General features: G+C 34.5%; 1 protein-coding gene across 2 annotated transcripts in view; it reads left to right on the top strand.

The window, feature by feature from the left end:
* Window positions 1–12,382, top strand: part of LOC144844715 (aldehyde dehydrogenase, mitochondrial-like) — a 54,505-nt gene that overhangs the window by 25,906 nt on the left and 16,217 nt on the right. The window contains exons 2-4 of one of the 2 annotated variants that reach the window (XM_078701754.1): window positions 1,346–1,480; window positions 5,304–5,408; window positions 10,801–10,941. In XM_078701754.1, coding sequence (XP_078557880.1) covers window positions 1,361–1,480; window positions 5,304–5,408; window positions 10,801–10,941 — 366 coding nt within the window. In that variant the 5' untranslated portion in view covers window positions 1,346–1,360. Of the gene's footprint in view, window positions 1–1,207; window positions 1,481–5,303; window positions 5,409–10,800; window positions 10,942–12,382 lie in introns of those variants that run through there. The other variant, XM_078701747.1, reaches the window with a different exon arrangement.

Raw genomic sequence — 12,382 nt, 5'->3', positions numbered from 1 at the left:
GCCATGTTGGATTTTGGCGACCATCTTAACAACGAATGACGCATGTCATGCAACATGTCTAAAATATGTTTCAATGACCATGAATACTTATGTTTTGATAGTTCATTTGCCTATATGTGACTTCTGCAACAAATGAAATGTGATTTTCCAATTTATTGGCGGCCATTTTGGATTTTGGCCGCCATCTTGAAAAATAAATTACGACCAGAGTGGCTCCTAGGCAAAAATCAATTGGTAGGTCCCAACGAAGCTCCATGCCAAATTTGGCGCTTTTGTCCACCGTGTAACGATTTCCTCATTTTTTGTTGTTAAGCCACCTGACTATAAGGTCAAGTCTGGGGGTCACTTCATCACGCCTAGCATGGAACTATCTTATATTATTATAGTTCCATGCGCCTAGATACTTCAAGTGTGAAGTATCCTATTACAAACAAAAACTTCAATGGACTGTTTTGATAATAATTCAATGATTATCTGACAGCGAAATACAGTAATATCATGGGACTCATAAATACCAGAAATGCTTTGGGATTTGTCGTTCGTTTTCCCAGACGTTTTTAGGTCCAGCAGCTGGTACCTATAAATTATAGTCGAGAATCCTTTTTCGCAAAAATGTCAGTCAGTGTCTAGTACTATAACTGCTGCTTGCTTTATATCTGAATGATTTATCTCTTGTGACGTAGCGGGCTAGAGCAGCAGCGTGGAAAAAGTTTGTTTCTAATCCTAATGTCAGAAATGCCAGAGGAGAACCATGGTTCAGTGCTATGTTTGATTCTAACTATTTTTATAGGTGCGACTTTGTCAATTATGTCAATCAGAATATTTTTTAAATGGCACCATGCAATATCTAAATCATTACAATTTTAATGATTATTAACTTTAGATTGAATTTTTCCTGGTACAATAAATTAGACAGTGGTCACTAAGACCAACAGGCAACACCACCACGAATGTACCAGGAGGGCTACGGGTGCGTACGTACACACCCATCCCCCACCCAGAATTGCAAAAGGTCCACATAGAGTTTTAAAATAAATTTGTATTACAAATGATATACTATATTCTTCTTGTCGCTGATTATTAATTCTCTTCCATCCTTTTAATATCGCCCTCTTTAACCTCTTAAAAGAGGTTAAAAAGGGCGATATTAATGAAATTGGTATGTTCATGTTGTTTTCACGCTTGGCTGTTTTTGGCGTGACGTGTTGTGTGCTTTTGTTGCGCCTGGATTCGTGTGGTATATAGTCGCCACGCAGCTTGATAAAAAAACCTATAGAACACAGCACTGTCGTCTGCAGTCAGTGAGTGAGTTAATTCGCGTAGTTCATTTTAAACTAGGGCCTAGACGAAATTATTGAAAATGTTGTCATCAGCGAGATTAATTGGTCTAAGTTTCAGGCAGAATTTAGGAAGATATGCTCGATACAGTTATTCTACAGTGGCTAAGCCTCAGCCAAACCCAGATATTTACCACAATCAGGTAAGCGATGAATCGATGAATAATAGTACAATTAGGCTAGTAGATGGTATTATGGGTTAACCGTTTTTTTACTTTTGTCAAATGCTACACATGCAGATAAGGCTGGAAAATTGATAAAAGTTTGTTTTTTCCCCAGTGTTACTGAAATCATATCCTTTGCAATTTTTTTCTGTTTTCAATCCGATTTAGTATACTGGTTTTCATTAGGTGTTAAAAATCAGTACCGGAAGTAACTTTCTAATTGAGTAAAAATTCTAAAAGTTAGGCCGGCATGTTTCCGCAGCCAAAAATGTACCGATAAAAATGTACCGATAATTAAACTGCCTGTGGAAACGGAGTGTAACCGATACTTCTCGAGAAAATTAACCGATAATTATCTCCTTCAAAATCAGATAATTATCGGATAAATGGGATAATTTTTAACATTTTGACCTGAAGGACAAATTGTGCGTTGTTATTGGGCATCTGGTTGTTTAGTAATATTTGTTAAATTAACCGATAATTTTGTTTTGGCTGCGGAAACACGGCCTTATATAGGTGCGATTTACCGAAATTTTCCCTTACGTAAATTCATATCAAGATTAATACTTGGGTGCAGTAATTAAAGAAGTATTATGTTTGGTTATATTAGTATAATTCTTAATTGCCGACATTTATTTCATCATTATAAATAGTACAGTCTGTATGAGAGCGTAACGTCGATACTATAAGTACAGTCAACAACGGCGTATACAAAAATGATACTTTGCGAGAGAGGAGAAGGAAGCCAAGTAGTAATGTATAGGTCGTTTCAATTGATTTCTGAGCACATCAAAATTGTCAATTTTAGTCCACTATTTTGTCTTTGTCCACGATATATGTTGTCCTGACACGGCACACAAACTTTTTTGTTTTAGGTATCACAACATACAAGAATTTAAAGTAAATTATAACAACTGCATAATATACCATATGTCTATAGCAATATCATAATCAATGTAATTATATACAATTATATTTAAAACTAGTACAAACTGATCTTGTATGTAATAGAAAAAACAATTGCCGTTTCCAGGAACATTCTTTCTTATTATTAAACCTCTTGATCTTGTTGCATCTCTAAAAAATCTAAAGAACCACATGCCTTCTTAGATGATGAGGATTGAAATTGTTAAATAATGGTCTGAAAAAATACAGGCATAGTTTTTTTTAAAATATAAAATAAGTCGAGTTATTAACACAGTTGGTCATTTGTTCGTGACATAGCGACTTTTTGACTGCATGCTTGGTTATTATTATATTATCATCATCATCCGTTACGCTATTCGTCTTGGGTAGACATTGCGTACGCTAATCGTTTCCATGACTCTCTTTCAGTGGTCTGATGGTCTGTCATTAACTTTGCGATCGATATATTTGCTTTTTTGAGTTCTTTCTTTATGTTTCCTATCCAGGTAGTTTTTGGTCTGCCAACTGGTCTTTTAACTTTTCTAATGGATTCTGTCAACGCTAATTTGGCTGGAGTGTCCATCGGAAGCCTTAGCATATGTCCGGTCCATTTGTATTTTCTTTTCATTATTATGTTTGACCATTTTAGTTCTTTCGTTCTGCTGTATAGTTCTATATTTCTGATTGTATACGGCCACTTAATTTTTATAATTTTTCTTAATAATTTTCTAAGGAAACAGTCAATTTCGTCCTCTTGTTTTTTGGTTATTGTCCATAATTCTGAGTTGTACATGAATATGCTTCGGACGTATACATTGAATAGTCTCATTTTTACTTCTAGTGATCCAAGTTTTTGCTTGTTAGAATTTCTTTGTAGTTATTGAAGGCTGATATTGCGAGTTGTTTTCGGCGTTTCATATTGTTATCTGTGTCAATTAGCGATCCTAGATATTTACATTTAATTTTTTTCCACGATTCGTCTCCTTTTCGTTTGATTATATATTCTTCTGTCTTAGTGTTGTTTATGATTAGGTTTCTGCTTTCTAGTTTCTTAGGTATGGTCTTCTTAACTTCTTCGACATGTGTTTTTTAATTTGCCACCCAACCGATGTCGTCTGCATATTGTTGATCCATTATGAAGAATGATGATTGTGGTGGTTGTTGTTGGTTTTCATCATCGTGTTCCAGTGCTCTTGCAAGATAAAGAGTGAAGAGCACTGGACTCAGGCAATCTCCTTGTGGAATACCGATGTTGGTTGTAAAAGATTCACCTACTGTACTACCACATCGTACACTCAGTTTGACGTCTTTTAATAGAAGTGAGACCATATGTAGTTCGTCATCATTCAAGACCTTCTTGAGATATGTTATTAAAATTATTATTATTATTGTTATTTTGGTTATTATTAGTATAAAACAAATTTTTATATTCTAATGGTGGCTAAATTTCTATTTCCATCTATAGTTTTAATGACTAAATGTTTTGATATTTTTGTATGGTATACATTATCTTTGAATTTCTTTTTATTATTATATTTACTGTATATTTTTGTATTTTGAACTATGAGCTCAATTTCCTAGTTGATGAATAAAGGTGACTTTGACCAATTGAGACGATCCTTTGACTTATTTTGTTGTTAAAGCTTGAAAAAAAACCTGGTCCGGTCAGACCAATTTTGCCTTTGAAACAGCCACAAAAACAGGTCCGGCTAGGCCAAAACTATTTATTCTTTAAAATGTCATATAAGACACCTGGTAAAAGTCAAAACCTCAGTATGTTATTTCATGGTTAGCCCCTATTTTTCACATGTTCCATATTATTAGTTGAGTCTGCTGGGCTTGGCTGGCTGACTGACCCTATAGTAACTTTACTACCTAGCAGTGGTAGACCCTACCTATGCAAACCTGGTACAACTCAACCAGGGGCGGTCGCAGGACTATTTTAAGGGGGTTGCCCAAGAGTCCTCAGAGGGTATTTGCAAGAGGGAATTTTTGTTAAATGACACCCCTAGATGGCAGGAAATGGTACGGTACTCTTGCACGTAAAATTCACGATAAATAGAAATGAAACTCTATATCGGGCTACAGTAGCAAACAGATCGTATCACGCCTGTTTTTTCCGCCGGTAAAACACAATAGGATAACATTTTTTGCGGTCAATGCAAAGGCAGAGGAGGAGGTCCCTGACGAAGGTACTTCCGGTAATGTAATAAATTCTAGCAATTACTGTAAAATCAATTAATACAAATTAATTATTATTAACAAAAATGTGAAGCTGCTGCTATAAATATATTGAGCAAAACGTTAAATTGTATTATTTTGAAATAAATGCTAAATAAGTCAGTAAATTTCCAAAATTCATTTTCATTTATCCACTATAAACTGTACAACCACCATCGAAATTTGCAGAAAGAAGCAATTAAACACTGTTTTTTCAAAGTTCGGAACGTCCGTAATTATTACGGAAATTCGCCCAAATATTACGGACATAGGGAAATGAAGATAAATATAGTCTTTTCCAACCCTGGACTTCTATAACGTTAATGGTTAATATATAATATGATGAAATGGGATCTAAATTTTAATTTAGTGGTAGAAAAAAACATTTAGTATGAAATTAAGGGTGTTGCCCGGGCAACTGGGGCACCACCCCTGCGTCCGCCACTGTTAACTGTTACAAGTTGTTACTTTTTGCAGGTACAGTATGGAAATGCTATAAGCAATGTTTACTGTACCCTCAACAAATCACAGTTTTATGGTGAAACCTATCAGCCAGTTTATTGCGAACGGAACGGACGTTGTATGCATAATGTAGGCCTAAATATGCTGTGTGTATAAATTATTATAGTAGAGCATGTGTACAGTGACATAAAATTGTTAATGAATTGTTTTTCAGGTATTTATTAACAATGAATGGCATGATGCTGTGAGTGGCAAGACATTTCCAACTGTCAATCCATCTACTGGTGACATTATCTGCCATGTAGCTGAAGGAGACAAGGTACTAGTAGACATAGACAGCAATATATCTCTTTTAATTAGGTGATCATTTTAAGAATAAAATCTTTATTATTCTTCTTTCTGTACACTTTTTGTGTAACAAATATCTCAAAAGTTGAATGGCAATGATCACAAAAATTACACAATGTCTTTCAAATACTTTAACTTAGACATAATAAGCTTTTCAGCGTGATCACTCATCCGTGACGTCATTTATACGCCATTTTGTGAAATCACATTATCAATCATATCTTTACTATTCATTATCACATATTAATGAAATTCACTACAAGTAAACTTCATAATACTTCAAAATATTAGAAAATAAAAACTTGCGCGTTTCAAGGTCACGCGCGTGAAATCGCACATTAAAAATTTAAAAAGCCCAAAATTAAGTTTTGATTAATTTAGAGCATGAATCAGGCCATTTGCGTGTTTCAAAAAATTACTGCGCAAAAATGCGTTTTTGCGCACACGATTCTTAAAATGCGTAAAAAATAAAATTTGATGTATAAATCATATTCTACTCACAATCCTTAGTACATTCACCGATTTTGAGTTCATTCCCACTTAAAATAACGCTATACGAGCACGTTAAAAATGACAAAATGTGCACATTAATTGTACAAAAGTGCTAAAAAGGGTAAAAAATAAGGCCTTTTTAAAATGAATATAACTCTTCAGAATGGAAGATGACCCCCAATTTTTTTAACTTATTATGGATGCCAAGGAGTTGTAGATATAAATGTATATACACATTAGACGTACAAAATGGTATGACGTCATCAAATGGCCACTTGAATTTAAAAAATAGTAACTTTTATCTTTTTGTGTGGGTTATCACATTCAATAGAGCGCATCTCCGTTATTTGAACCAGATTTTCGCACAAATCTTAGTATGTGCTTGCTCAATTAATTATCTTTCTCATGAGTTGTCAACATTTTCATTTTGATGACGTCATCATGCGTAAAAACTTGAATAACCTACAGTACAGAAAGAAATTACTGCTTCGTATCTACGCATAGCCTTTCGTAGCCTACGCGTAGGTAGATCGTAGGTCATTGTTCTGTCCTACGATGTATTGTTCGTAGCCTACGATGTATTGTTTGTAACCTACGATGTATTGTTTGTAGCCTACGATGTATTGTTCTCTCCTACGATGTATTGTTCATAGCCTAGGATGTATTGTTCGTAGCCTACGATATATTGTTATGATAATTATCTAGGCGCGCCTATGTAGGGTGGTTCGCCTTTAAAAAAGCATTGACAATGCAAACAAACGATGTATTGTTTGCTAATTAAAATCCTATCTAAAGATAGTAGACGTCAATTTTTGTAGCCGCCCTACGCATCGGTTATCCTAATTTGGACGGAAATCCGCCGACGAAATGACATCGGGCTGGTGGACCTCAGCTCACGTAGAGAGAGTCGAGGCTAGCCTGTTTCGGCGGCCTACACTAAAAATTATTTAATCCTAGGCCTACCTTAGGCCTTTTAAAATGATTACGACATGTGTATAGAAAAAAGCCCGACCAGAATTTGGAGTGGAAAAAACATGTGAGCAGTTTCAGAGAGAGGGTATTATGTTCCATGTCACGTTAAAAATGACAAAATGTGCACATTAATTGTACAAAAGTGCTAAAAAGGGTAAAAAATAAGGCCTTTTTAAAATGAATATAACTCTTCAGAATGGAAGATGACCCCCAATTTTTTTAACTTATTATGGATGCCAAGGAGTTGTAGATATAAATGTATATACACATTAGACGTACAAAATGGTATGACGTCATCAAATGGCCACTTGAATTAAAAAAATAGTAACTTTTATCTTTTTGTGTGGGTTATCACATTCAATAGAGCGCATCTCCGTTATTTGAACCAGATTTTCGCACAAATCTTCGTATGTGCTTGCTCAATTAATTATCTTTCTCATGAGTTGTCAACATTTTCATTTTGATGACGTCATCATGCGTAAAAACTTGAATAACCTACAGTACAGAAAGAAATTACTGCTTCGTATCTACGCATAGCCTTTCGTAGCCTACGCGTAGGTAGATCGTAGGTCATTGTTCTGTCCTACGATGTATTGTTCGTAGCCTACGATGTATTGTTTGTAACCTACGATGTATTGTTTGTAGCCTACGATGTATTGTTCGTAGCCTACGATGTATTGTTCTCTCCTACGATGTATTGTTCATAGCCTAGGATGTATTGTTCGTAGCCTACGATATATTGTTATGATAATTATCTAGGCGCGCCTATGTAGGGTGGTTCGCCTTTAAAAAAGCATTGACAATGCAAACAAACGATGTATTGTTTGCTAATTAAAATCCTATCTAAAGATAGTAGACGTCAATTTTTGTAGCCGCCCTACGCATCGGTTATCCTAATTTGGACGGAAATCCGCCGACGAAATGACATCGGGCTGGTGGACCTCAGCTCACGTAGAGAGAGTCGAGGCTAGCCTGTTTCGGCGGCCTACACTAAAAATTATTTAATCCTAGGCCTACCTTAGGCCTTTTAAAATGATTACGACATGTGTATAGAAAAAAGCCCGACCAGAATTTGGAGTGGAAAAAACATGTGAGCAGTTTCAGAGAGAGAGTATTATGTTCCATGTCACGTGACACAAAATCCAGGTACACGATCTTATTAATCGTCGTCAGACCGGCAGCCACCCTCTCGTACTAAGTTTAAAAAAACACGTGAACGATTGCGGTAAAGCAGAGAGTATCGCGTTTCATGCCATGTGACCAAAAAAACTAGGTCTGTATTAATTACGGTCTTCTGTCGGCAGTCTTTTTGAGCGACCGATTGAACGTTCTGATACTATATTTAGAATGAATTGTTTACGATCTTTTTTTCTCGGCATCGTTTCTGGATGGACTAGACGTTCGCTATATTAGTTGGCCTGTTCGTTGCGGTTCACCTGTGTTGGATCGTGTCTCTACGTTTACATCGTGGGAAATTTATATTCGCAGTTGAGTAGGTAAACACGCACGAATAAAAAGATTACGATTAAAAAATATTATTTATTTTTTAGTAATTTACAACTTGGTCCTCCGCCAGTTAAATTTAACACATTAATTTCACACCTTCTTAATTACTTCACTAAGAACATCGCAGGGTTGTTTATATACTGTAGGTTACGAACTCCCTATGAAGTTCAGAAAGTAGCTCATTGAAAGTTGTTTATTGAGGTTACGAAGCCAAACAATGGAACCTACGAAGCCAACAACGTAGCCTACGTTCTATCTACGAAGCTACTTCGTAGGTAAAGTTGCAGTACTTTCTTTCTGTACTGTAGGTCGTGTATTTACTACACCATACATTTGAATATCTTACAGCTCTTCAGAATTAAAGGTGACCTTGAAGATTATAATTTATTATGAAAGCTGATGAAATGTAGATATGAATTCATATAAAAATTAGGTCTATTGGATGTTGTGACATTATGAAATGGCCAGTTGAAGTTAAAAAGTAGTTTTTTTCTCTCTTTCGTCAAATTTATACAAATTTCAAAGAGCATGCAGTGCGTTTCTACGTGCCAAATTTTCTTTCAAATCTTATAATTTTTTGCTCAATTCATTGTCTTTCGAAATTGTGATCTACAAGTTTTTTTTGACAACGTCATCATACCAAAAAATTAGAACATGATGTGGGTCCCGTAATTTCACCTATGCTACACTGTATATACAGTATACTGTACATATTATATACGACACATAATAGGTACAACTCAGTACTATAAGCATATATTATATGCATCATGTCGTAAGATGGCGTACATCAACTTTTTACGATTGTATGTTAACGTACGTGCATGTTTAAAAAATTTTAATTTCATTAAAATGATAAAAATGATCACCTATAATTCGTCAAAGTGACGAATTAAATTCTAGTTATCATAGTTCTTCTTCTTTAAACATTTGTTGTGGTGTTCCACAGGGCTCAATTTTAGGCCCGCTACTCTTTATTATTTACATTAATGATTTAGCAAACATCTGTAAACACTCCAATCTTATTTTATATGCAGATGACACTAACCTTTTAATTTCAGATAATGTTATAAACCGTCTAGTTGATAATGTTAATTCCGATCTCTCGACTATCTCGAGTTGGTTTAAAGCAAATAATAAGTTATCGCTTAATGCTAATAAAACTAATTATATGATTTTTAAGAACAGATATAGTAACCGTGCTTACAATGACCTTAACATTTTTATTGATAATAATACAGTAACATCTCTCGTGTAACTAGTTGTAAATTTCTTGGTGTAATAATGGACGAATGCTTAACCTGGAATCAACATACAATCCGTATTGCAAACTTAGTTTCAAAATATTCTGGTATACTTTTTAGGCTAAAACCAATTTTACATGTCAATGTTCTATCATCCTATCCTTCCTCATATTCAATACTGTAGCTTGATTTGGGCTGACCACAATAACTGTCGCCTTGAAACTGTTTATCGCAAACAAAAGCGCATAATGCGTTTATGCACAAATTCTCAATTCCTTGAGCATTCACCACCATTATTTGCTAGTCTTAACAACTTAACTGTGTATGATATTCATAAGTTATCAAAAGGTGTTTTCATGTACAAATTTAAGAATAACTTATTACCAGCTAAATTTTCTAATTATTTTGTTAGAGTAAACTCAGTTCATAGAAACACTATCAGAGGACATGGTCCAATTTTATGGAACAGTATTGATGCTTCTATTCGTAATTCACCATCTGTCAAAGTATTTAAAAAGTTGTATAAAAATAATTTGTTCTTAACTTATCAATGAGTGTTACAAATATGTTTACATTTACATTGTTCTTTTGCTTCTTTTGGTTTTATCGCACTATCTTTGAGTTCATATGCCAACATGTTTAGCTAGTATTGTCTCGTCCTGTGCTTCAATTATGTTTGTATCATGTATTAATTATTTTGTTAAGGTGGCCAAACACTGTACGAGCTTTGCTCTTTTTTGGTCATCCTTCCATTTTTTATGCATATATTCATTTACACTATGTTTTATATTGGAAAATAAAAACTGAAACTGAAAAACTGAAACTGAAACATTTTAAAATTTAAAGACATAAAATAACAATTCTATTCCAGCTGAAAAAATAAGAAATTCCTAATATTGGAATTTAGATTAAAGCACTTTTTTAATTTTAAAAATGGAGCCTGTCAGCGACTTCTATTGTAAATATTACTTCTTAAAAATATAATTATATCTGCGTCATAAAAAATAAATGAAATTATGGTCTTGCCATAAAGTGAAACGTCATTAGTATATTTTAAGGCCATTAAAAATGTTAGGTTCATTGAAATGCTCATTAATCTGTAATAATAAATATTAAATATGAATTAAATATTTACTGTTATTAACATAGGCTGATGTAGACATCGCTGTGAATGCTGCTAAAGAAGCCTTTCGCTTTGGGTCTCCATGGCGAACAATGGATGCATCTAATCGTGGAGAGCTTCTCAATCGCCTGGCTGACTTGATTGAAAGAGACCGCGATTATCTTGCTGTAAGTCGTATTCTGTAATTACAAATGTGCTTCGTGTGTGTTTTTAACTCTAAATCATCATATCTCAAAACTAAAAACCACGGACAACTCGTTTAACCATAGATCATGGAAGACTCCATTCATTTTGGAGGCAATCCAGACCAGGATCCCAATTCTGCCTTACGTCAAAAGTACAAGACAGATATTTATCACGATTCTTTATTTTTTTTCTCTTTTTAGCCCTAGCAGAGGTTGCAACTCTCTGATTGCTCGTTTAAATTTAAATTTTAATTCATCATAGTCAAACAAAATACTATTAATATTTACCACCTACTGTACATGCCACAATTTTTATTGGAATCTTGCCATTATGATCTATGACCGTCATCCCATCATCTAAAGGTATTTTAGTTTTGAAGGGGGCCAGGATCAAAAGTCAAGGTCACAATTCACAAACAAATATTTGTTTATTTCATTGTTTACAGGTTATACATAGTTTCCATGGAGAAGTGAAAATCGGAACTTGACCATAAGTCGAAGCACAAAAAAAAAATAATTTTGAAAATTGAAGTAAAATATTATAACATAAATGAATCAATTAAATAAAAATATCCTCAGCAGTAACTGAACCAGCAATCTCAACGCTGGAATGCTGGATACATTCCACCATCTATATATAAATTATGGTTAATTTTGACATAGGCGAGCACAATGGAAAAACTTTGGGACAAATCTCCGCCATGGATACCTACCTGATCTATCTCAGATGTACCGCGAAACGTAGATTTGATAACATAGTTTTCACTATTACAATATTTTTCAATATTTCTATCTTAGGAAGATATTATAAAGGGTTTTAAAGCAAATTTTCTGATTTCATCGGTACGCGGTCGAAGTAATTTCCTGGTTCATGGTGAGTTCACAGGTTCACCTTCTTGCAACTTCCTGGTTTCAAAGTTGGCCAGTGGTGGCGATAGCAATTTTAGTTTTTTGTATATTGTGGTGAATAGTATATGCAATTACATGGTTGTTTGAAATCGAGTAAAACACCGAGTTATTAATAAGCTGACAGGAATAAGTGGGCTGTCTGTGTCCCGTTAGGACCCTGGGATACCTCTGCCCATGTTGCAAGCCATCTAAAACGTCTTCCTTCTCTGTTGCCGTGGAAGTTAGTTTCAAAAGATGTTTAAACTAAATAATGTAATTATTATACCAATTAGGATGTTATTTATTTGAATAAACCCCAAACACCTCCCCAATAAAACATCACTTAGAATAATAATCGAACTGTTATCTACAATTTACCAAGCATTTGTTATTTTTTTACCACTTTTCATATCTATTAGAGGATTTTATTTGATTATAAATGTTACCATATTATTCAAACTTAAAAAATTGAACGTATCCCTCGAATAAGCACCTCCTTAAATGAACTCCGCCTCCCCACCTCTGCCCTACAAGG

The sequence above is a fragment of the Antedon bifida genome, chromosome 1 (genome assembly GCF_963402885.1).
Source record: "Antedon bifida chromosome 1, ecAntBifi1.1, whole genome shotgun sequence".
Taxonomy (NCBI): domain Eukaryota; kingdom Metazoa; phylum Echinodermata; class Crinoidea; order Comatulida; family Antedonidae; genus Antedon; species Antedon bifida.
Note: the sequence above shows the minus strand (reverse complement) of the source record. Positions and strands in the feature narration are given on the sequence as shown.